We start from the raw sequence: 27,628 nt of genomic DNA, 5'->3' as shown, positions 1-27,628 counted from the left end.
TCGGGAAATCAAATTTAATTTCATACTTACGCTTCATAAAGGAAAAGAAAAATTCGCACAGAATAACAAATAAAGTTTCTTTTTTAACAATGAGAAAACAACAAAGCTCAAATAAACCTACTCCATAATTACTGCAACTCAAGTAATACAAAGACACTAATTTCTTTTTACCAAGTACGACTTTCATTGACGAACTTATATTTATATTTTAACTGCGTAAGGCTTAGCTCAGAGCTTTAAATTAGAAACAGAAAATTTTCTACACAACATTTAAGCGATAGAATGCGAATTCACGTGAAATTATTTATACAATATTATGCTACGTTATCAGGCTATTAAATTATTTATACATACGGTACAGGCACACACCATATAAAATGCATATACGTAAAATAAATTCTAGATGATTAAATTAGTATTAAAAAATGCTTCTCACCTGAATTTCCTAAATACGAGTTGTTGTTTTTTCCTTTAAAACGGCTTAACCGCTGAATATGGCCACTACCGAATTTCAGAACGCTGATGAAAGGAGAAGTTTAGTTGTTTTAAGGCCGAGTCTCATTTCATCAAATATTTTTCAGGATTTATTATATTAAAATAATAGTGTCCTAAATCAATTCAAATTCAGATCTTGTAAATAAATTATTAATTATTTTATAATAGCACAAAATACATTATTTTATTTGTAAAAATTTAAATAATAAACAAAGTAAAACAATAATTTATATTTAATAAAATATTATTTATAATGTTTTGGTGTCGAGCAATTCACTGACATAATTTTGTTAATCGTCTTGAAGCTTCTTAAATTTCTTTTAAAATTCCAAAGAGCGATAATTTTACATCAGTTTATGCTTTTGCATTTTACTGATGAATGCTTTACGGGCTTTTACTGAGTATATTTTTTAAGGTAGGCTTAAATAAAATATACTATGAAATATTTCTATAGAACTGCATGTTGCCTTCTGGCAAATTGTGCTTGTAATTTACAGTGATTGTGTATCATTTTACCGCTACCGTTTAAAACGTAAATCGCATTAACTAAAAAAAATCTAACTCTTTGTTTCCATACTTAACTGAGTTATATTTTCCTTTAGAGCTAGTGCAGAATTTTGGCTATCGGTGGAGGTGCAGATTTATTTCAGAAAAAATGAAAATCCTGAAAAAAAATTATAGCTAATTATTTGTAATGTTTCCTTTATGTATGAAAGAAACGGGAAGTATCTGAGATTTAATGCACGTAAATAATATGTTGCAAAGCCTCTTAAAATGTAAATCTGTTTTACAAATGTTATATCAATGTTAATATTTTACTCAGAGAGACTTGATCTTTAGAACCTTAATTAGCTTCAAGTCTGCTATGCAGAATAAATTCAGAATAGCCCTTTGTCATACTCTCTCACTAATTGGAAAGCCAAAGTATTTTTTCGAAATTAGATTTCTTCTGGTAGATGGTGACTTACTGACAAAGTAATTTTGTGAGACAGGTTAAATCTTCAAAATTTAGTGTAAATATTGAAAGTGGTTAAAATGTTGGTACTCTTCTGTTATCAGGACCATATTTAGAAATGTATGGATGCATGTGCTTATATGCGTGTGTCTGTGAACACTCATCGATGCATATATACATTCATACCTGAACACATACATACATACATTTTTTAATACAGTCCTGATAGCAGAAGTGTATTAAAATTTTTGAAGGTAAACAACCAAGTTTGTGCAATTCTTTGACTTATTATTTTGGCTTTGTGTAGCGGCGATTTTAGTGCTGAAAATCAAAAGAACAAAGAAAAAATAACAGGTCAAAGAACTGCACAAACTCATTATCCATTTACACATTCACCTATTTTCACTTTAAAAAAAATCACAGAATTGCACAACCTAGGCATTGTGCACTCCCTTGACTTTATCCATGTACACGTCGACCTATTTTCAGCTAAAAAAAAAATCACAGAATTGCACAAACTTGGCATAGCCCACTCCCTTGACTTTGTCCATGTACACATCGATATGTTTTCACTTAAAAAGTCAAAGGAGCACCTAATTCTACAGTAGAGGCAAACAAAAAATACATAATCTCAAAAAACTACATTGTAAACCAAATTATTATTAAATTTATATTAATAACATAAAAAAGGAAAAACCTCTTATGCATCTAAGCACTACATAAAGTAAATATCTGCTTACCTTATTTAGAAATTTCTTCATCTTCAGTCCGTAACACACAAAATTCTTTAATAGCATCCAAAAACTTCCTAAAATTATCTTAACTCGAATCCGTATATTGGCGTCGCCACATAAATTCGTAAAAATAAGAGTAAAAAATATCCTCCGTAGTTCCAGACTGTTCGGAAAATGATTATTAAGTAAACCTTTATTTACATACCATTTGATTAATGCTCTTTTCCCCTTACGTTCCAACTTCAAATTAATCTTATTACATTCAGCCATTCTACCATCTAAATTTGCTATTATTGAAACTTATAAAAAATTCTCTTATAGTATGCTGCAGGTCATGTAATTTATCTGTATGTAAATGGCAGAGCCATGCAAGATATCAATGCTGATAAAGCTGTATTAATTTAATGCTGAACCTGCACAAATAATATGCACAGTAATTCTTCAAATGCAAGGTAAACTAGATGGAAGCTCAAGAATTTCAGGAGGCAGCTCGTTTTGTTAATAATGTTGGTTAAAAATTATAAAAGGAAAGAATAATTATAAGGTGTTTTAATTAATTTTTTTAATATTTAAAAAAATTGTAGAAATCTCATTGAAATGTGTGTTTCACTTCAGAGATTCGGTGTCCTGGCAGAATAGAAAATGAGGCATTTTTGCAGGCCTTGTGTGCAGTTGATCCAGTAAAATAATTGCATAACTATCCTTAAATAAAGAAGTCCTTTTTTATGAAATTGCTGCAGAAGTCTCTACATGGCATCAATTTATAATGAAATAATATCATAGCAATTGTTTTCCTATTATTTGTCTCTGCCATTCTGAAAAGCTTGTTTTATGAGCTTTGATAATAATGTAGTATGCAAGCTACTGCTTTTTCTTAGAGGATGCCATTAAAGCACTATTTTTAAACATGAAAATCAATACTGTAGAGACATCAGGTATTTTGAAAGCAGGAGAGATGAAAAATGAGCAACGCCTTTGCCGGGAATCGAAACACGGACTCTGGATTACACGCCCGGCATGCAGAGCACTATACCACGAAGGCACGCTAAGAAGGCAAGGAGAAATACCTTATATACTCCCCCTTTTAAAGGGTGGCTGGAGATTTTAGAAGCCCTGATCATCAAATCCTGTGTGTTATGAATCATCATCCACCACCCTTTTCGTTCAGACGCCAATTTAGAGACATTAGGTATTTTGGAAGCAGGAGAGATGAAAAATGAGCAATGCCTTTGCTGGAAATCGAACCACGGACCACTGGAATATGTGCCCAGCATGCAGACCACAAAGGCACGCTAAGAAGGCAAGAGAAGTACCTTATAATACAAATTAAGAATACATAAATGAAAATTATTTCATTAATTAATATGTTTTAATGTAACTAACCTGTGAAATTTAAACTTCATTCGCATCATAATTGATCAATAATGGCTTTATAAAAGAAAACGTTCAGTAGGTTTCATATTCAGACATGCAGTAAAATAGCAGGAAAAAGAAATGGTTAAATCAACAACCATTTTAGTGGTGCCATCTTAAAAAATAAATAACTAAAGCAGTAGCTCACATATATTAGATCATTAGCTAAGATTTTACGTTTTCTAGCTCAGGGACTAACTCTTAAGCTAGTTGGGGTTTTGAGGTTTCGTTACTCCTCAACTTAAAATTGTTTTGGGTGTTTAGCAGAAATTTACTTATTAAGGTCAGATGGCAATTTTTGTATAATGTAATCATTTCTAAAAGTTAAAGAATTTTTTTTTTAACTTTATAAAATTTTCGGGATGTGAGATTTTAATCTGAAGTTTAAGATTCCAGTTTTTTTTTTTAAGTAAATTGTGCAATAGAGAATTGTTTAAATTTGAACCCCCAAACTTTTTTCTTATTTTAAATGTAAAAGTTCTAGTAAGAATTTTTCGAGGTTTATTTCAATCCACCATTATTCATGATGAAATTAAATTAGAAAACATGGATCTAGAGTGTAATTCATTTACATAAAATATGTTAAAATTTTGTCGAGTGATTAGAAGAGGTAGGTGAAGTGTATAAATAAATAGGCAAATTTCAATGATATTTGTTAGTGACATTGGGTTTTGCTTGTTCAAAAAAAAGTGGAGATAGGAAAGAATTGTACATAGCATTAAGTCTCAGGTTTCTTCTTTGAAATTGGATTAATTAAACATAATTTATAATAGGGAAGATATTTGCTATTAAAATCTAAAATATTCAAACAGTATTTTGTTTGCATAAGATATAAATGCATCATATTCTTTATTTTTGTTTATTTAATTAGAAGGGAGTTTTTATTGAAAAGTTTGCTACATATTTTGTTATTATATCATTTTGTATACTAGATGATGATAAATAAGTCTGAATTATGTATATATTTTCTGTTTAAAAAGTTAATAAAAAATATATTATTTCAACTAATATTTTTTAATTCAGTTGCATTTTTTCCACCTTATTTTATAATTTGCAGTAGAAAAGCCAGTTGCACTTTCTGCATAAAATGTAAAACCAAGTTTTACATCTGTTTTGAGATTAAAATAGATTTGAATCTAGAGTGCCTTTTAAACTTTTAAGAATGCCTTTTGTAAAGCATATGACATTTAAACTTAATGCCATATGCATGGTTTTAACTGCCATTATCTTATCAAAAGTAATCTAATGATAAGTTTCAGAACCCTTTAAGTGATTACATTTTATTATTTGAATTTGATGAATGTTAGTTTAAAAAAAACCCTTTTTTAGTATTTAGTATAGCATCAAGATATGAAGACTGCATAATCAAATTACAGTTGCATAGTTTCTTATCAGTATACCAGATTGTCAGTGGGAAAACATCTGATATTTAGCATAATTTAAATTGTGAGACAATAATTTAAGAGCAGTGAAGTCTACTGCTGTGTAAAATTTTAGTATGAAAATATCCTGTATGTAATTAAAAATATTATATCTGTGGTTACATTTTTTTGAATATCTTTAATAAAATTTATTGTAGGGAAAGTTTAATGTTTATCTTTGTGTCTTTTTTTGTTGTTATTATTTTATATATTCAGAAATGTATTTACATCATATCTTTCTTATTTAGTTAAATTTGAGTCATACACAAGTTCCTGATACTATAATTTATGGCTGGGAAGAAAAGGCCGCCTAAATTGGTGCTTGTAGAAGATGTGAAAGAAGAATCCTTGTAAGTTCAGATGTTTGAATACATTAATAACTCTAATATTCATATAAAGAATTCTTTTATTTTTATTTATTCTTTTATTCATATAAAGAATTTTTTTGTTTATTATTTTATTTTTATTCTTTATTCTTCATATAAAGAATTATTTTATTTATTTATTTATTATTATTATTTATTTATTTATTTTTTTTATTTTATTCTATGTATAAAATAATACATTCTGATTATCTGAAGCCCACCAAAAAGGTATTCATAAAGCAGTGCAGTAAAATGCCCAAAAGTAATTATGTGGCAATTCAAGTATGCATGTGGCTTGTATCTTTTTATATGGATATGCACTTCTGAAATGCATTGATTAGTGCTTTTCACATCGATTATGTTTGTTTTTCTTATAACGAATCCTAATGGTGGTACGGAGTTTGCTGGCTGCTGCAAAGAAAATGTTGTATTTTTGCAGAAATATGGCATTTGCCCAACAGTAGAGAATGCAGAAATTTGTTTTCCATGAAGTTGAATTTAAACTATTAAATTTTATGGAAGTGCAGGGGAAAAACTAGCAAGCAAAATATCAGAATGCAGATCAGAAATTGGTTTGGAAATAACCATCCCTTGTCAACAACATCATCCTTATTTATTGTGCATTGTCGAGTTGCATGCAATGCCAAATTTGTGCCGTTTTCATTCTGATCACATGATCCGCCCAACCGTGACAAGAATCATTGGTCAAAATGCTATATCGCCAAAGTAGGTGACCCAGAATTTAATGAAAATGTATTTTATCTGGTAACTCGCCAAATGCATGAGATTTTGGAGTTAGAGGGTTATGTTTGTGGTTTTGCTTGTGATTAGTATGTATGTGTTTTTTTTTTTGTAAGGAATTTAAATGCAACTGTGTAGTTTACTTTTTTATGAAAAAAGAAAGTGTTCCTTTTTTTTTTTTTTTTTTTTTTTTTTTTTTTTTCGGAAATATGCCATTAGCCTAAAAGTATTAGAGTGTGAAAATGCACATTCCCCCAAAGTTGTGTTTTATAGATGATTGAATTATCCAAATTTTCTTGGAGAATTCATTTGGAGAAAATTTCTAGAAGGAAAGAGTGTTTTGGAAAGATTTTAAAGTAGATACTTGAACAGTATCAACTGGCTGTTAAAATGTAAATATTGTCCAGATTGATTTTCATTATTATTGATATATAAATGGAATGCATATAAAATTATGCATTTAGCTAGCTTTTATTTATATCTGATATTACATTATTATAGAAATATTATAGTTTGAAAGTAGTTTATGAATTATTCTTAGGAGATTGTGATAATTTTCTGCTAATAAGTGCAATTCGCTGATTTTTAGCCCAAAATGTTTTTCAACTAATTTTTATATTTAATATATTTTTATAACGGTGTAGTAAGCAGCACGACAAAGCAAAGGGAACAAAGTAGCATCTTCAGTGCAACGGTACTGAAGCTAAAGTGTGCAATTATCCAGTATGGAGGTTCAAAATGAGAAGGTTTTGGTTTAGATTAAAAAGGTTTAAGTTCTCGAAATTTTTAGTTCAAGTTTCAAATTAGCTATGTCATCAGTATTATGCAAGACATACAAGATAGATTGATCTAAGAATCAAGCAGTCCAGAAAAGTTATTAGGATTTTTAGAGTAGAGAGGGGGAATTATGCGGTTACTGCCAGTTTAAATTATAATTTTGATTTTCATATTTTTTGTCTTGTGTGTGTATATATATATATAATAGGGAATGTTTTTATAGAGCACCTCCAAGAAATTTAGACAAAAGAACTACAATTACAATTGATGAAAAGGTGTTTGAAGTTGAAGCAGATGATTTGGAAGCTATCTGTGAATTAGGACGAGGTGCATATGGTGTTGTGGAAAAAATGCTTCACAGGCCAAGTCAAACAGTAATGGCTGTAAAGGTAATTTCTTCTTTTGGAATGTTAAACTTGCAATAATTTATTATGAATTTATTTTCAGCTAAGAGAACAAGTATTTACTGCATGATTTTTAAAATTTGCACAAAAAATGTGACTTATATTTTCTATGATCTCTCTCTCTCTCTCTATATATATATATATGTAATAATAAAATTCCATAGTCAAGAATACACTTAAAATTCTAACTGTATGTTCTTTTTATTTTTAATGGCGACGTTCTCTTATTTGAAAGTATGTGGATTTAAATCCACAGCCCCGTAGACAAGTTGTTCTTCCCGCCTTTTCTACATGTACAGTTATAGAATGTTCTGGAAGTATTTAAAGTGGACTGGATTGGCTGATGTCATTTCTTGGAAGCTCCGCCTTTCCAGAGGCTATAAAAGGACTCGCGAAAGAATATCGGGGCTTTTTCTTAAATGTCACGATGCAGTAAACTTCGTACAAAAAGTTATTAGTAATTCTTTTTATTTACTCCGGATATCTGATTTTTGTAACTGCTATTTCTCCTGAATATTAATAAATGGATCCTGTTTTTTAAACTTATTGTCTGATTATTTAAGCTACGACTAAAGCTGGTACATCACAAGGAGTCGGCAGGATGGGTGTACCCAAAAGGAAAATAATTCCAATGGAAGAGAAAGAACTTTTTAAGTGCAAGTTGTGTCTGTTTTTTACAACTGAAGAATTGTGAATTGCGATACAGCTTTGTCTTTGAATTTTGAGCGTGTGTCATAATTAGAACCGCATGATTTGGATATCATCTGCTGGAAACAAGCTGAAGAATTTCAATCATTTATGCTTGGTTTTTTTTTTTTTTTTTTTTTTTTTTTTTTTTCAATTGAAGAATTGTGAATTGTGATACAGCTTTGTTATCACATTTTGAGCAAGTCTCATAGTTAGAACCGCATGATTTGGACATCGTCTGCTGGAAAGAATGTGAAGAATTTCAATCATTTATGCTGTGTTTTTTAACAGCACACAAACGAGCAGGATTAAATAGTGTACTCAACAGCCAAGTAAGAACATATTTTTAGAAATTATTTTTCCTCAATGTGTGAACTAAATTGCTATGGCAATAGTTTGTTTTAAATATATTATGTTAAAGTAATTACAAGTTTATTTAAATTTCAAGTCTTATTCTAATTAATAGTATTCTAAGTAAGATTTGATATTATCCTGAAATGTGTAGTGATAATCATAAAATTTGAGAATACAAAGTTTTTACTTAAGTCTGTTATTCTATGAAGTGTTTATAATACTCTGAAGAGTTTTTGGTTAAAAAAAAAAAAAAAAAAAAAAAAAAAAAAATGTTTTAACTATTGTAAAAATATTTTGAGAAAAGTGCACATTTTTTGTTCTCAAGAAAATTTTAAAGTTTCAGTTACAATGTCGACAAATCAGGAACCCGTTAATCTTGACGGTTCACTGAATATGAATCAAGATACAATAGATTTAAATATTATTCCATTTGAAGATTCTAAGGACAGTGACATAATTTCTTGGTTAGGTTATTTTAACAAAGTCGGCCAAAATAAGGACGAAAATTGGAAACTTCAAAATATTTCTCGTTACATTAAGGGAAAAGCCCTCTGGCTCTATATTAAAAATTTGCCATGAGCTAAAAACTTACTCAGAATTTGAACAAATATTAAAAGAAAACTTTATCGATCCCACCTTAACTACTTTTGGCGACTTTGCTAATTTGAAATATAACGCTAGAGAAGACATCACAAATTACTTTCAAAAGAAAATGGAAGTGGGTTAGCGGCTTAATTTGGATAAATCAATGAATTTAGAAGGTTTGACAGATGGTTTGCTAACGAACTTAAAGTCTTTGATGATTGTTCAAAGTCCCGCTGATCCGATAACTTGGCTAGAACAAGCCCACAATCTTCGACAAATTCATGAAATTAAAGATGAAAATTCGCAAAATTATAACAGAGATAGGAATAGTCAACAATTCAGACAAGCTAATTTCCGAAATAATAATCGTCAGTTTGTTGATAATGGACCTAATGCATCTAACTACAAACCTCACAGTTTTCAACAAATTGGAAATAAATCTAACAGCAATATCAACAATGGAAATAAAGTCGTAAGTTGCCATGCTAATAGTAATTTTGACGGTATCGCCCCATTACCTTGTACAATATGTACCAAAAAAGGGATACCAAATTATTATCACTGGGCTCAAATCTGCCCATTCCGAAATCAGAACAACGAAACTGAAACTAATTCTAATGTGGAAAACAAAAATTCGGGGTCTGATTCTTCGGGAATTTGACAACTCAGAATTAAGGGATTTTTATCCCATGGCAGATCAGTCGACTGTGTCATGGACACTGGCGCGACATTGTCTATCATCTCAGAAAAATATGCAAACAATTTACAGTTAAAAATTCAAAAGGTAAAAGGTATTCAAATTAGGCAAACTAAAGGAAATTTTTCTATTGATAAATGTGTAGATTACAAATGAAAATTGGAAATATTATTAAACTAATTAACTTGTTAGTGTTAGATACTAATTTAGATTATGTTCTTTTGGATTTAAATGAATGTAAATTATTTGAATTAAAAATTGATTGTAGTAATTTAGTGGTAACTCAAAGAAATTAAAACATTTCAAATTCTGTGAATGTAAATAACAGAGTTTCTTTGCATGTACAACTTGATCAAGTACTTGAAAAAAACAGTAATGTAATGCCATCAGTTAAGACAAAACTAGAAGTAATATATATCTCTGAGGTAATAATAAGTGTTGATAAAAATAATGTGTCTAAAGGTATAATAGTTAATGAAAGTAATAAATCTAACATTATGAAGTTTAATGATGATAAGATGTCTAAGGTAACAAGAGTTAATGTAAATAATGAAAGTAATGTAAAACTAAAAATTCAAAAAAGTGATGTGAAAAAACAAAGTAGTGAAATAACAGATTCAGAGAGTATGGAGGAAGAAAATCCTGAATTAATTAAATTGTTAAATAAATATAAGAATGTGTTTTCCAAAAATAAATATGATGTAGGTAAAATTAACATTGAACCACAATGAATTAACTTGACTTCTTATTTGCCTGTCACTTTAAGACCTTATCGAACTTCCCCTAAGGAAGAAGAAGAAATTAGACGACAAATTGATCAATTATTAAAAAATGGAATTATTAAAGAAAGTAGTAGTCCTTATGCATCCCCAGTAACTTTAGTATTAAAACGCGATGAGGGCAAAAAAACTAGAATGTGTGTTGATTATCGTAAGTTGAATGCTTTAGCAAAGACTGATGCTCATCCCCTGCCCCGGATAGACTTTTTATTAGACAAGTTAAGTAATGCAAATGTTTTTTCTACAATAGATCTAAGATCAGGGTTTTGGCACATTCCTATTCACCCTGATGATACCGAAAAATTGGCTTTTATTACAAATTTTGGACTGTATGAATGGCTAAGACACCCTTTTGGCTTCAAAAAATGCACAGGCTATCTTTAACAGAGTTATTAAACGCATCCTCACTAAAAATAAAATCCAATTTGCTTGTAGTTATTTTGATGACATAATTGTATACTCTTCTTCCAAAGAACATACAGTTAGAATTTTAAGTGTATTCTTGACTATGGAATTTTATTATTACATATATATTTAAATTTCATGAGGAAGCAGAACATGGCCAATGTTATTTTTTCTTTTCAAGAAGAGGTTTTTATCAATCTCTGTGATTAAGCATTCACCACCTTTTTTATTATTGCTATTTTTATTATTTTCATGATACTGTATGTCTTAGATGCATATTCCTCTTAAATAATTCTTCCAGTGTGTAACAGTAGTATCAGCAGTATTCAGTTCTTTCATGCAAAAGGGCCCACCAGTGGCCATGTCGTAAAGTTGCTGAACACTGGTAGTTCAGCCCTAGGTTTGAATCCGCTGGCTGGCCACATGGGCATTTTTGTGGTTTTCACCATGCGTAACGTGTATATAAGTCAGTTTCCCTTAACCCTTTGCGGCACGGTGTGTCTGGTCTAGGCACACCTAAAAATTTCCTTCTGTATGCACAGAAAAATTGAATAAAAAAGGATTTGAAGGTTACTATAGGTTACTCTGAACCTTATTTATTTATAGTAGATGGCAGCTCAACACAAACCAGTCCATATATTTTAGCCATGTTTGGTTTTTTAAGACTCTCATTTTTCAAAGAAATCTTCCAGTTTTTTTTTTTTTTTTTTTTTTTTTTTTTTTTTTTTTTTTTAGGTTATAAAAGGAATTATTTGAAAGGAAATTTCTATGTAATTTTTTTTGGCTGTATGCTAATCTACTTATTCTATATTACTTTTAAATTTTTACCTTGAAATCTCACCTAAAATCGAATGGTGAACCGAGGTGTTCCCAGACTGGGCTCACTGCGAGTTTAGGTCATTGAGAGGCAACGGTATCTTTGTTTCTCTGCAGTGCATTGGTCAGCTCATTAACATAGAAAGATGGGTCCACATCTGTGTTTCATTTCCTGTTTTTCTCTTAATTCTTTTCCATTTTTTTTGGGGGGGGAGAGAGGAGGTTTGGTTATCAACTAAGAAATTGTTGGGGTGATTTTCTGAAGGTCAGGGATAATTTTATAAGTTAGCTGTTTGGTTTTTCACTAGAGCAGTTCTCTTTTTCTTTTTCGCTTTGATTCAAAGAAGTTTTCTTAGTGCTATGTTTAATAGTTTTGAGTTGTAGACATTTATATTTTTATTTTATAGTTTATAAATTCAAATTGTAGATATAATATTAGTCTATTTTTTCGGATTTTTAATTATTTTCCGAATGGGTCAGAGAGGGCTCACCATTTCTAAAGCACTGAAAGTGCTACACGAATTGCTTTCAGATAGTGAATCTGATACGGATCCCAGCACATGTGGAAAACGTGCAATATTGGGTTGTGCTTTTTTAAAGGTGGTGTCACTTTCTTTGAAAAGTACCACGATGAAAAAATTAGACTAAAGTTTAAATATGAAATGTAAATAATGCAAATATCATATACCCAAGTTGCTTTTTTTTTTCCATTCATAAGCATGTAATCATCATAACTAAAAATGAGCTTTTTAGGGGGTGTAGAGTAGCAGATCTCCCCGTGGCAAAACCTGGGTAATGCTAAATCTACTATGGTATTCAGAATCTAGTGTTTTTTAATCGTAGGCAAAATCTCTTACTGTCTTCCCAGCAATGCTCGCTTCAGTAGCACAACAAAGCTGGACCAGCTACCTTAACTCACTCTCCACAGATGATAACTCTCTGTGGAAAGCTGTTTCTAGGTATACTAAATGCTACAATAAAATTCCGCCCCTTAAAGGCCCCACGAGGATTCACTACACTGAAACTGAGAAAGCAGAACTGTTAGCAAAGCAACTGGAATCTCAGTTTTGCACGAACAACATACATGATATATCAACAGAACACATTGTTTACACATTTCATAACAACATCACAACAGATACAAACATAAACAACATCCCTCCGGTTATGCCCTCGGAGGTTGTTGGCTATGTCAATAAACTCAAGAAGAAGAAGAGCCCTGGCTTGGATGGCATCACTAATTCCATGCTGAAGAACCTTCCATTGAAGATCCTTTTCATACTGGCAAAGCTCTTCACTAGGATAATGCAGCTTCAATACTTTCCGCATGCATGGAAAACTGCCAAGATTATACCCATCCTCAAGCCAGGAAAGTCATCATCAGATCCAGCTGCTTACCGACCAATCAGTCTACTCTCCTCCATGAGCAAAATCTACGAAGCTACACTCCTTAGCAGAATCAACAACCATCTAGAGCGGAATAACATCCTCATCTCAAGTCAATTCGGTTTCCGGAAAGGCTTGGCTACAACCAACCAACTTTACAGGGTGGTAGAGCTCATCTCAGAAGGACTGCACAAGAGGAGAGTCACTGGTGGTCTGTTTATTGACATAGCCAAGGCCTTTGATCGGGTCTGGCTGGAGGCACTAGTTTACAAAATACACAATCTGGGCTTCCCAGATTACATCACAAACATCACCAAATCCTACCTAACAGGTAGAAACTTTGTCGTTCACGTCTCTGGAACAAATTCTACTGTACACCCTATAAGGGCGGGGGTCCCTCAGGGGTCCCTTTTAGGGCCCACTTACTTTAATATTTACGTGAATGACATCCCTACAACACAGAACACAACACTGGCTATGTATGCCGATGACACAGCAATCCTCACACAAAGTGCATTTGCTGGTTCAGCTATCCAACATTTACAAAATTACATACATGCATTGGAGACTTGGCTCATGCAGTGGAAAATTAAAGTCAATATAGACAAGACTCAAGCTATCCTGTTCACCAGAAAAAAGAAATTTAAAAAGAATCTTGTCATGTATGGCAATTCTATCCCCTGGGCCAAGCAAGTCCCTTATCTTGGGGTGATCCTCAGTAAAGCTCTGTCATGGAATCTGCACATCACAAATATTATCAATAAGTTTCGAGCCCGTAAAGCTCAACTATTCCCCTTAATTGCTCGAAACAGTGTTTTGTCAATAGATAACAAGCTACTCATTTATAAATCCATATTGCGTCCATTACTATGCTATGCATGTCCTGTATGGGCGTACTCATGCAATAGGTATTGGGGCAAACTTCAAACAGCCCAAAATTGTATTCTCAGACAGATAGCCAATGCACCTTGGTATGTGCGAAATAATAAGATACACGAAGAACTGGGCATTCGCCCTCTAAAATCTGTTTACTATCGCATAGCCAAAAGATTCCACAGCAGGCAGTTAGAAATCCAAAACCCTGCCATTAAGATATCTGAGTACGACCCATACAATCTGGACAACAAATACAGACCATTGGCCATATTAAATGAGTGGATTATGTAGCATAGCATAGTAATGCATTTTTGCTTAATGTAATCATATATTTATGCAGCACCTTCTTTTTGTATAATCATATATCCTTGTTGCATTATTATATATGTATGTTTATATGTAAATATTCACACTTACCAAGGGCTGGTCTCACTTTGTGCACTGCTTTGTGTTTTAACATCTTGACTTCCAGGTTTTTCACCACTCGATAGCTTTCTGTCCTTCCAGTCCTTTACAGCAACTGAAAAAAGTAACCTGGGTTAGTCCAGGAAATAGGATCTTAACATATAATATACAAAAAACCCAAAAATATACAAAAAAAATTTAAAAATTCAAAATATATATATATTAAAAAAATATATATATATATAAGATGAATTCAGTAAAAGTTAATGACAAATCAGCTATTCATAATGTCTAAACATATTCTACAAGGGGTAGGGCCTTCGGCCCAGGTACCCTGGTGTACCAAAGCACTGTTCCACTGGGTTGCTCGCTTCAGCACTCTTTTCGAAGCTCTACTTAATCAGTGTGCCCGCTTCGAGCAACCCAAAGAATTAAATCGATAAGTGCTATCTTTACAAAATTTTACTTGTGTACTCCTCTAGGCCTAATTAAATTTCCTACCCATTTTTTTTTATCGAAATTCCTTTAAAAGGTAGCATGCCGGAAAGGGTTAAAAAGTCCTCCACCAAATTACCACCAAATTTGATTCCTCCCCTTAGGTAGATAGCCCTTGAGGCTTATAAATCTTGAGGCTTAAGAATCACATAAACCAAACCAATCTTCACTGTAAAAATTTATGGATATTATTTCCTTAGACCAGCAGTTGATGAATCTAGTGGCAGTAACAAATAGCAATCTGCGTGCTGCAAACTATCCTTGTATTTCAAACATCGCCACATGCTCTTTGTTTAACATAAATAAAACTTCATTTCATGCAAATTGGAACATTGATGGTTAGTTGGTAATATATTATAGTCTTGTCAGAAACTAATAACGTCATATTCATTATTTGGTAGATTTTATAGACCCCTGATCAAACTATAAACTCTGAAAATATGTTCCATTCTTAAAACTTGGTGATATCATACACTTGCAGTAGCAATTTGTGTTATGAGACCAAAGTTCGACTATTCGCTCATGTTTTGTTGTCACTCTTGTTGGCATTTTCACCATTAACATGTAAAATCCGAGCATGTGATGCCATCAGACAATTCATTTCATTTCATTTTGTCTGATAGGGAAGAGGGATTTGATGATAGGTTGATCCTGGCTGTAGAATTTTTTCATTGGTGGAAAAGATGCTCTTAAAAAAAAAAAGGGCAATTACAAACATTGAGGTCTTTTGGGAGCTTTGAATGCCTTTTTGCAAGATCCCTTTTTCTTGCTTTTTTTGACAGTGATTTTTTTCTCCAAGCTTGGCTTTTCACTATTTGTTGGCTATGCTGGATATGTGTATGGTCAGTTGAACAATGACCTCTAGGGATGTTATCTGCTATTAGAAAGTCTGAGAATCAACTTTCAGAGTTGAACTTTCTTTTGACAGGAAATAAAGTGAGTGGTCACTCACCTCATATTAGAGATCACTTCTTCTTTTCAGTTTATTGCTGCCATCACTTCTCAGTCAAGCTTGGCTATGAAGCCAAGTTTGATGTGATGTAAGTCTTCCTAAAATAATGACAGAAATGATATCTGTTTACTTCTTCCATGACATGCTCATGCATGTTATCCAAAACTGTAGTTTGATGGTAACACAACCTTGATTGGCATTCTGCCAAAATATTTCAGGTTGCCCAGAAGGAAGTGTTAATTACATGCTGCAGGGGAAGGGAGTCACATGAGAGTTCTCTTTTTTCAAGAAAATCGGAATTTACTATTGAAGGAGGAAAGTCCCCATGTCTTGGGGTGATCCTCACCCCATGGTCAAGCTCCATGGCTCCCCATGGTCATGGATCTTGGTCAAACTTGGCTTTGAAGCCAAGCTTCACCAAGATCCTACTTCAGGTAAGCCATAACACACACACACACACACACACATATATATATATATATATATATATATGTTATGATTGTTATAGATTCACCATCCCATCATACCACATTGGTATCATAACCATAAAAAAACTTCCATTATATCTCCAAAAATCATTCTCCATGAGGTAATTTGATTTAATGGAAAGAAAGGCTTAGATTTGTATGGATCCATTGCCAAGTGTTCTGCATAAGAAGTCACTGCTGTATTTTAACTGCACATGCTGTGACCATGACTACAAACACGCATTTCCCATTCAAACCGATTTATTAACGAAATAGGATGGATGGAATAGAAATCAGGAAGAAGGAATTTTTTTTTGTTCTTTTTTTTTCCTTTGTTTATTTTTCATTGCATTCAAAGAGCACAAATAGGCAGAAAATTACTTTTAAGTAATCTAAACTAATATGCTGATCATCATTTAACTGTTTAATTTCATGTTAACATTGTGCTTAATTTTGTATATTTATATATTGTAAAAAATCTGAGCATTTTCAAAGTTTTATTTTGCTATTATACATAATTTTATGACAAAGCATAATAAATAACTATTATTGTATAATAATTGTTATTATAATTACTTGATTATTATATTTATTGTATAATTTTCATTACAATGAATTCTAATATATTAATTAATATAATAATTTTATGATTATAAATAATTATTATAGTTCTGTAATTAATATATATCTTTTAGTATGTATCTTTTTACCTTTGAATTAAAATATATGTGCATATACACCTGGGAAAAAAAAGAAATTTTGCAATAATTAGGTATAATAATTGTACAATAATAAAAAATTATTATGCATATTTAATTAAGTATAATAATTATATTATAATAAATAATTATTATATTTCTTTTTGAATTTTGGGACTAAAATCTATATACCTTATTATGCATAGCTGAAGTGGGAGGAACAAATTTATTTTAGTAAAAAAGAATGAAAATCATTCTTGTGGAAAAGATTACAATATTGGCAAATGTCATATTAAATCAACTATGATAAGGAGAGACCCTGGTCAGATGGGGGTAGATACTTTTTTTTTTTTTTTTTTTTAACTATGAACAGAATATTTCCAATAAAAAATATAGTTCCATTGTTTTTAGGGATCCTATTTTTAAACATAAGCAATGAAATATGCATGTAAAATTCATGTTATGAAGAAAACTTTCAACATTTTTGGTTTCCAGCATTGCATGTCTGTGCGAATCTTCACATTTATTTCTGTGAATATGAAACAAAGGCATGAAAGACAGCTGACAAGAGGATCACCCCATGACATGGGGACTTTCTCTCCTTCAATAGTAAATTCTGTTTTTCCTGAGAAAAGGGAACTCTCATGTGACCCCCTCCCCCTGCAGCATGTAATTAACACTCTCTTCTGGGCAATCTTAAATATTTTGGCAGAATGCCAATCAAGATGCGTTACCATCAAACTATACTTTTGGATAACTTGCATGAGCATGTCATGGAGGAAGTAAAAGAACATCATCACTGTCATTATTTTAAGAAGACTTAACATCACATCATTTTTGCAACCATTGGACCTATAAGTGAATAAATCATTCAAAAACTACCTCTGAAAGTTTTAGAACAAGCAGGGTTGTATAATTTTACTAGAACCAGAAGCACAGAAAGACCTTCCACTGAATAGATTTATTTGTGGATTTTGGATGCATAAACGTTGCTTTGTGAAACATTAACAGTGAAAACCTTTGAGGAAAAAGGAATATTTAATGCTCATGATGGTTCTGAAGGTCATTGCCCATGAGAAGAGACTGAATGGACATGATTGTGATGACTTGCAAGTGATAGCAGACAACTCAGACACTAGTTCAAATAACAATGAATTGAGATCTAGGGAGTAGCATTTGCCTCCCAATCATCTAAGATATTGTGATAATAACCTTACGCTGCATGTGAATAAATAATGAAGTTAAATTAAATGTACCAAATATTTGATTCTTACAGTACAAATTAAGTATGATATGGTATAAAGCAGTCATTACAAAGTGCAATCTGACACATTTGGCAAATAGGCCGAGTTTCTTTAATCATGTATTTGTTCCCTAATTCCTTAAAAACACAGAAAACATAAAAATTCATTTAAAAGTGAGTTTTATTTACCCAATAGGTAATGAAATCTCTGGGTTGTATGTGCTCACTAAGACCAAAAGGTTTAAATAAATAATATTGTGATACTTACTTGTAGTTTTTCCTTTAATGTTTATAATTTGTTATACTTTTACTATAACCATGCTCTTTAAAATTAAATTATTTATGTAATATTCCTTTCTCGATTTTCTTAATGATAAAATTAAGAAAGGGAAGAACTATGCAACTAATACAGTATTTCATTCTTTCTGTTTAAATGTCAGAATTATGCAATCAAGAATTCTATATATATATATAAGGTATCATATAAGTATTGAAATGAAAAAAATGTGCATATTTATCTGAGCTAACAGCAACAACTAACGTAGCCGACCCATCTCCTAACCCAGTTTTTTCCCATAGGGCAGCAAGTTGAAAAATCTGAACTGCAGGCATAGCGGAGCTAGTCGACACAGGGAACTGACTCCGTTAGATCAGATAAGCCCCAGCGGGAACGGCCCTTTATGTGCATGATTTGCTAGAGTTTGGCGACTTCTACTAAGGTGGTTGTGATAATGCATAAGTGCTGCTATTGTTTTAGGAAATGAGTTCAAATAGTTTGAAATATCTTAACAAAAATCATGCCAGACATGTTGACCAATCTACTTCATATTTAAAAAAAGGTGGAAAACAAAATTTGACAGCTGTCTTTGTTAATTTATATGATTTTATTGTATTAATGGGGAAAATGTAAGTGCTTTGTGTTTAGGTGGAGTATTGTTTTTGTTGAGGTTTTTCTAAAGGAAATCGATTCTTTGATTTTAAAATAAAGGTTTTCAGCATTGAGTTAGGATGTCAGTGGCTTAAGGTTTTTAGTTAACTCATTATATATATATACAATTATGTTTTCGAAAATATTTTCACAACTAGTATTTGAAGATTGGCTATCTCTCTCTCGGCACCAACCATTCATAGGAGTTCTTTTTTCCATTCTCTTTGGAACTACTTGAGTTTTAATTTCAATTTCATGCGTTATGTTTGTTTCTGTTCTGTAATAATTGCCATTTTTTAATGATCTTTATTTAATTCAGTTAAAAATCTATCATGTTTTTTTATTATATCTCATTCATTGGTAGGTAAAAATTACTAATTCAGAAGTCAAACAACAAAAATCAGCGTTATATTTTCAAAAATATAATGTTGAATTTTTTTAAAATATAACGCTGATTTTTGTTGTTTGACTTCTGAATTAGTATTTGTTCGGCGTGTTATTGTGTCTTAATTAGATAAAAATTATTCTACATTTATATTCAGACCAATTTATTAACCAATTTATATTATATTAAGTCATTGAATTTGTATGTATTTGGTTTTTTTATATATATTTTCCATATTATATCATTAGTAACATAATAAATGAGATAAATTAGAAATAGCCATTTTATTGCATAATTATCTAGGCCTTCACTATTATCCAGGATTAAATTTTAACATTTTATTACTCTTTGGTATTTTAAGTTACATTAATGTATAAAATTTTCCATGCACTATTATTTTTGGTACAATAAAAATAGTTACCAATTTATTACTGTAGAGAATTACTGCGACAGTAAATACCAAGGAACAGAAGCGCCTTCTCATGGACTTAGATATCTCAATGCGGAGTAGTGATTGTCCATATACTGTACAGTTTTATGGTGCATTATTCAGAGAAGTAAGTTGTAAATATACCTTTTGTTTGCCAATATATGACAGTTTTTGCTATTGTAGTAAATTATATTTATACTCATTGCTGTGCAAAATGGGAACTTAATGAATTTATTATTTCAAGCCAATGAATGATCATCATTATTTTCATTCGTTAATATGATAAAGTTTATTTGATGCAGTTTTATATGGTATGGTATTTGCAATCCATTTATGGTGATTTTTGTATGAAGTAAAGGAAGTATTGTAATCACGAGAAATTCTGGGTTTCATATTTCAATGAAAATATCTATTTTGATTGCTATCGAATGCAATATAAAGATGTGTTTGCATGCCATTTGTATGTAAGAACAGAACAAAGGACTCTTTTTCCCGAAACGAATTATAAAACTGATTTAAAATGGATTCAGAAGAGAATTTTTCATGGCGTCTGTAAGTACGTATGTACGTATGTGTGTATCTCGTATAACTCAAAAACAAGTAGCCTCAGAAGTTGAAATTTTGTATGTAGGACTGCTATAACATGTAGATGTGCACTTCCTATTTTGGTTGCAAATGCCTGCACCAAAAGTATATAAATATATCTATATCTATATATATCCACTCTGTTACTCAGCTCATTGAGCTCAGTTTCTTTATTCTTATATGTTTGTAATTTGTGCATTTTTTTGCTTTAAAAATGATTGAATTATGTTCTTATCTTCCAGTTAAGGTTTTTATGCCTTAAGTTAACCTGCATGTTATAGTTGCAGAATAATTAACAATTTAAAAGTTGTTTGAGTGTTAACTAAGTTAGTTTAGTCCTAATTTTTTTTTGCCATAGCAGCCATATTTGTTCACATTTGAAACTTAGCAGAATAGTGGATTTGTTGCCAATCTAGAGAAACTAAGCTTCGCAACAACAAAGTAACATGTTCTTTTATTATTGCAAATTAAATTATGCTTAATCCATTCTGGAATTATCATTTAAGTTATTAAATTATCTCATAGCATTCGCAATAAATTAAGTCTGTTTCTACACCTTCAGTGCCTTTTTGCCAAGTGAGACCAAAAGTAAACTTTTGCTTTTTGTGCGTCAAAAAAATCCGTCTTTTTACCTACTGGCCGAATTGCTTGTTTTTGCGTAGAAACTGTAATTTGAATTGTAAAAAAATAATAATTTAAAAAAAAAAAATCTGAAATTTTTCAGATTTTAAATTACGTCCAAAGGGGCGTTTTTTTAACGTTTTGAGTGTTACCTTTATTTATTAAATATCATGTTCTTTGCACTTAAACCATAAAATTCAGCTCAAGAGCAATATTGCAAAATAATGTTAAATTAAGCATATCTTTAGAATTTCCGATATACACAGTCTCGCGAGCTGGAGATAAAAGTATTTTTTTTCTATATAACGTTGCGATTTCTCGCTTTTAAAGCATTGAGTTTGTAAATCAAAAATTCGTTAAAGTTTTACAAAATATAAAATCCATAATAAAACAAATTCCAAATTTGGGATTTCAGATGCCCATATTCGCAGTAGGATTTTGTCATTCAAAATTCGATGGCTCTATGTACCATTGTTTTATCACAATGCGAGAAATAGACAATCATTTATGCAGATTTTTCATTATTTAATTTCTTCAAATATAATGCTGGACTCTAACATTTTGTGGCAACAGTTTGAAAAGTGAACCGACGTTTATGAGTCCGACGCAAAATGCCAAAACGAAAGCAATAGTCCTTCGGGACTGAAATCCCTTTGGACTAAAAAAAAAAAAAAAACAGTTCTATATCTCCCGTTCTACTAGGCCGATTGATAAAATTCAACTTGCGTTTTTTATTGTTTGAATTAGGATATTTATTAGTTTTATATATAGCACGGTGGAGACAGCTTCACGGCCAAGCACAAGTTCAGCTCCCGACTTTGCTTGGTCGTTCTCGGAACTCCACGTACTCTCGAGACTCTCCACGCTACAACTCGCATTGCACTCGACGACACACAGAGCACAGCTCCCGACTCTTCGGTTTAGTCGATCACGGAGCTTAACACGCTCTCTCGACGATGCACTAACCGCGATAGACTAAGACTCTTTCGGAGCACTCGACGACCCACTCGCCACTCGCTGCCTGGCTGTCAACTCGATCGACTCCGCAGGGATTGACTCGCTAGACGAGACACCAACTCGATACTAACTGACTGCAGACCAACAGGGTTTATATAGCTTACGGCTTGTGTTCGAGAACATTCTGGGCTAAGCCGGTAAGAATTCGTTTTCCATCCGTCCATGGCAAATCGCCAATTTTGTCGCCAAATTTCGCCAAACGGGCGATTTTTCGCCAAATTTGGCAACCCTGCTTTATTTTGCCATTTTATGGCAACCCTAAAACTGCTTTGCAAGGAAGCTATCTCAGCGCGGCTGGACAATTTCGTAACAATTCTTACAATTTTTTCGCATCTTGTAAATATCTTCTTTACAATATTACTTTTTACTTTAAATATATTCTATCATTAGTATCACGAAAAATTAAAATAATTTAATGTACAGGTTTTGTAGTTGCGAGCTAAAAAAGAATAATAATAAAGAAGTTTTACTATTAATAAGCCTAATAATAAGTAGGTCTAATAATCTGTAATAAGGTAACAATAACCTTATTAGAGATACTGGAGTTCTAATTCATTAGTATATCTAGATCAAAATTAAACAACTTCCTTTTTTGTCAAAAATTTGAATTTATTTACATTCTGAGAATGTTAATATCAAGGGAATCGACATTTTTGCTATTGGTATTAATTTTATTGCATTTTAAACATTTTGCTTAAAACGTTTTCAATTTTCCAAAATTCTGAAGGGTAATAGCATCATCAATGTACACTGCGAAAAAAAAAAAAAAATCTGAAATTTTTCAGATTTTAAATTACGTCCAAAGGGGCGTTTTTTTTAACGTTTTGAGTATTACCTTTATTTATTAAATATCATGTTCTTTGCACTTAAACCATAAAATTCAGTTCAAGAGCAATATCGCAAAATAATGTTAAATTAAGCATATCTTTAGAATTTCCGATATACACAGTCTCGCGAGCTGGAGATAAAAGTATTTTTTTTCTACATATTGTTGCCATTTCTCGCTTTTAAAGCATTGAGTTTGTAAATCAAAAATTCGTTAAAGTTTTACAAAATATAAAATCTATAATAAAACAAATTCCAAATTTGGAATTTCAAATGCCCATATTCGCAGTAGGATTTCGTCATTCAAAATTCGATGGCTCTATGTACCATTGTTTTATCACAATGCGAGAAATAGACAATCATTTATGCAGATTTTTCATGATTTAATTTCTTCAAATATAATGCAGGACTCTAACATTTTGTGGCAACAGTTTGAACCGACGTTTATGAGTCCGACGCAAAATGCCAAAACGAAAGCAATAGTTCTTCGGGACTGAAATCCCTTTGGACTAATAATAATAATTTTTCAACTGTAGTTGGGTGTTTTATGTTATCTTTAAATTTTTAATGAAGATATTTTGTGTTTTTATTATTTTTACCTTGCCGCGAAGTGAGAACTGAATTAATTGAATGAAAAATACATCTATAATGAAATTCAAGGAAATTAGTGTTTCATATTAGCTGAAAATACTGTCGCCAGTCTGTTTCAAACAGAGGAGAATGTTTATGAGTATCGCATGCGCATTAAGTAAGCAGCGCTGAATCATCTGTGAAAACCTGTTAATTTTTATTTCTTTATGCATTGTTTTAGATTTATTATAGTATTTGAATAGAAGTTGTGGCAGCAATTAGATAATTATTCAGATGATATAATTTTTTTGCATTCTTAGTTATAAAATGAATGAGTTAATAAGTGCTGTTAACTTAACCTAATGCCAGACTTTCGCTATGGTAAATAAATGTAGTGAATTTTATAAAACGCATTTATTCTATTGTGGTTTATATGTACTATAGATAAGTAGATTTAATTCAATAAGTTTAAATGAAATGGAGGAAAAAATGCATATAATTTAATATTCCATACAAGGAAGTCACACATCCGATTTTTTTCGCCATAGCAGCCATATTTTTTTTACATTTGGAAATTAGCAGAATAGTGAATTAAGTATTTCTGCACCTTCGGTGTCTGTTTGCCAAGTGAGACCAAAATGTTTTTTTGTGCACCTCTTTCCTGCCTGCTGGCCAAATTCCTTGCTTTTGTGTAGAAACTGTAATTTTAATTGTAAAAATTCTCTTAATTGTTTTAACTGTATTTAGTCTTTTATGTTTTTCTATATCTTTCAATTTTTAATGAATATATTTTGAGTCTTTACGTATTTTTCCCTTGACGTGAAGTGAGAACTGAATTAATTAAATGAGAAATATATCTCTAATGAAATTCAAGGAAATAAGTTCAAATGAAATGCAGGGGAAAATGTGTATAATTTAATATTCCATACAGGAAGCTCTTGGTGTACACATCAGATTTTTAAGTTTTGTTTAAGAAGTTGCCATGCAGTGGATATCATCACACTGTGGCCACCATGTAAATGATAAGGCAGATTTTTTTGGCAAAGAAAGGGGCTGGTATTCTCCAAATAACTGACAACCACATCTCTTTTTACACTGCCAAAAAGAGTAATAAAAAATTACTACAGAGAAGCTTTTTGGAAAGATGCTACCAAAAAGAACAAAGTATGGATAACAGCATTTTTGACACACCTTTACGGCTGATAAAGAAATCTGTTTCTATCTATTGTCTTGATACTGGCCATGATTGCCTTTTAAAACACCTGCATTGAATGAACATTATCCCAACCCCAATTTGTAAATTGTGCAACCTTCATGAGGAAATAGATCCCTCATGTCCGAGTCGTTGCCCTGCATTTAACACTGGATCACTCTGGGAGAAAGATTGAGAAGCAAGACACAAAATAGATTTATAGATTATACTGTGGATTCCTTTTCAGTTTTGCTGTTTTCTTTCATCTTTGGTTGTTCTGTCTAAAGTTGTCTTTGTAATCTGCAATTCGAAATTAAAAATAAATAAATAAATGGTTTGTTAGAGCATTCTTTCTTTTTAATTGCAGTATTAGGACGCTTTATTCCAAAACGAGTTGTAAACTGGATTTTTTCCCCTGATGTCTGTGCATAATATACATATATATCTTACATAACTCAAAACCAATTAGCTATAGAATGTTGAAATTTTGTGTATGGGACTTCTATAACATTTAGTTGTGCATCTCCATTTTTTATTGCTATCATAATGCGAAAAGTGTATATATACCCACCCACACTAACTGAGCTTAATCTTTACTTGGGCTTAATCTTTATTTTCACAACTGTTTGTCATGTTAGATGTGTTGTTTTCACTATTGTTTGTCATGTACTTCCAGTTACAGAAGTTTTTTAAATGATGAAAATATTGTTTTAGCAATTTCAATTTTTTTTTTTTTATTTAAATTCATTTTGGACAAATAACGGAAATATGTTAAAATGAAGTGTAGCAAAAAAATTTGTGTGATTTAAGGAAATGATGTGGTGTAAACATAAGGTTTTTTTGATAAATACTATGTTATATATTATTATTCCAATAAATATAATTTTACTCCAGATTAATGAATGTAACATTTAACCTTAAGTTATAAAAGGATAGAAAAATTAACTTGAGTATATATTCTCATAGCTGCCAACTCTCTTAGTTTTACATCACATCTCCTAGTAAATCACCGAATCTTACAGTTTTCAGGTTTTTGATCTTACTATGGAAAACCACCAAGAAAATGTTTCACATCAATTAAGGAAACTCAAATTATGCAAATTGCATTCCAGTTTTTGAAATTTTAAGCATAATTTTTCTTCTTGAATTTTATTTGATCTGAATTGTCTTAATCTATTGTAGCCATCTATAGAATTTTTTACAAAGATTCAGCCAATGCTTCATCAGTTAATATTTATATTTAATTTAGTTTTATGTCACTGTGAAGTTTATCCATATAAATATGTACATTAATTTAATAATTAGTCCAAAGGGGTAACTTATTTGCCCAGAAGAACTATTAATTCCATTTTAGCATTTTGTGTTGATTCACTACAAATGTTATTTCACTTTTCAAATTTTTGCCACCAAATATTATCACCCTATATTTATATATTTGAAGAAATTAAATAATGAAGAATCTGCATAAATGTATGCATGTTTCTTGCATTGATAAACAACGGTATCTAGAGCCATCAAATTTTTAATAATGTAATAGTTCTGCAAATATGGGCATCTTGAAGCCGAAATTTGGAATTGGTTTTATTATCGATTTCATATTTTGTAAAACTAATGAATTTTTAATTATCAAACTGGAGGATTTCAAAGCGAGCAATGGCAATGTTGTACAGAAAAAAACATTTTTATTCCAGCACGCAAGACTGTGTATTTGAAATTCTAAAGATATGCTCATTTTAAAATTATTTTGCAAAATTGCTCTGGACTAAATTTTGTGGTTTAAGTGTGAAGAACATGATATTTAATAAATAAAGGTAACACACAAAATGTTAAAAAAAGCTCTTTTGGAAGTAATTTAAATCTGAAACCTTTCAGATTTTATTTTATTTGTTTTGTTTTCATTCTATTTAAATGTACTTTGGTAAATAAAAGCTTTTTAACCCCACTCAAGACTTCAAGTATGAAAGTGAAAGAAAATTACTAAGTAAAATTAGTCAAGGAGCATAAAATGTAGAATATTTGATTAAATATCAATATACGTAGGTTGGCGCAAAAGTCATGGCAACTATTTTTTTTCTTGAAGATACCAGTTTGGTTGGAAAATGTGACATATACAAATGAAAGGACAAGGTCTTAACTACATTTGTGGACAGTGAATAGCATTGAAATATCGTAACACATGAATTTATTATGGTAGTATACAGGGCAATATAGCCTTCACTGTGCAAAAGAATGATAACACATTACAGTCAAAAGTCTTTAATCCAGACTCGTCGGGACTTCGGCAATTCCAGATTATCAGTTTCTCCGGATTATAGATCATCAGTTTAAATCTGGTAGGATGGCATGCAGAAATTATAAAATTAAAAATATGAAACCATAATTTATGAAATAAAGAGCAATTATGATCTAAAGGGTATCAAAATTTACAAAAAAAAAAGCTTAATATTTATTTGTTTACTTTATTAAACATTTCTTTCAACGCGTGCATGCGCGTAAAGCATACATTACGCATAGACTCCAACTACTACGGATTCTCCGTAGTTTCTACGGAAATTCATGAAAAACTACGAGTTACGAAAAGTATGGAAAAAACTACGGATTTTACAGAAACAAGAGCAGGAGAACCAGTACGCAAAACGGAACCAACTAATTCATCCGATGATTGGCTGAATACTCGTGTTATCATATATCACGTGTTGAGTGCGTTCCTAGTTTTGAAGAATTAGCCAATCGTAGATCAGTAACTCCAACCGTTAACGACTTATCAATAGTTCCACCCAATTGTCTGTCTCCCAGGTTCCTCGCTGATGCGTGTTTAGGCTGCATTCGGCTGCATTGTGTAGTTTACGGCGAGAGCTTAGCGTGTGTCTTGTGAACTGTGAATCAGGTGAAAGATTTTTAATCATAATGCTGCCTCCAACAAAG

General features: G+C 31.4%; 2 protein-coding genes across 4 annotated transcripts in view; one reads left to right on the top strand and one right to left on the bottom strand.

Annotated features, from left to right (window-relative positions):
* Window positions 1–561, bottom strand: part of U2af50 (U2 small nuclear riboprotein auxiliary factor 50) — a 71,647-nt gene extending 71,086 nt beyond the window's left edge. The window contains exon 1 of the mRNA XM_035368896.2: window positions 437–561. The gene's annotated coding sequence lies outside the window, so the exon portion shown is untranslated. The remainder of the gene's footprint in view (window positions 1–436) is intronic.
* A 198-nt stretch (window positions 562–759) lies between these two features.
* lic (dual specificity mitogen-activated protein kinase kinase lic) overlaps window positions 760–27,628 on the top strand; it is a 69,677-nt gene continuing 42,808 nt past the window's right edge. The window contains exons 1-4 of one of the 3 annotated variants that reach the window (XM_085821684.1): window positions 760–910; window positions 5,267–5,368; window positions 7,125–7,290; window positions 19,901–20,020. In XM_085821684.1, the coding sequence (XP_085677810.1) occupies window positions 5,307–5,368; window positions 7,125–7,290; window positions 19,901–20,020 (348 nt within the window). In that variant the 5' untranslated portion in view covers window positions 760–910; window positions 5,267–5,306. Of the gene's footprint in view, window positions 911–1,051; window positions 1,272–1,792; window positions 3,485–5,266; window positions 5,369–7,124; window positions 7,291–19,900; window positions 20,021–27,628 lie in introns of those variants that run through there. The other 2 variants (XM_085821686.1, XM_085821685.1) reach the window with 2 other exon arrangements.

This window comes from Stegodyphus dumicola, chromosome 8 (assembly GCF_044657685.1).
Source record: "Stegodyphus dumicola isolate Sdum_Otavi_A_Nest chromosome 8, ASM4465768v1".
Taxonomy (NCBI): domain Eukaryota; kingdom Metazoa; phylum Arthropoda; class Arachnida; order Araneae; family Eresidae; genus Stegodyphus; species Stegodyphus dumicola.
Note: the sequence above shows the minus strand (reverse complement) of the source record. Positions and strands in the feature narration are given on the sequence as shown.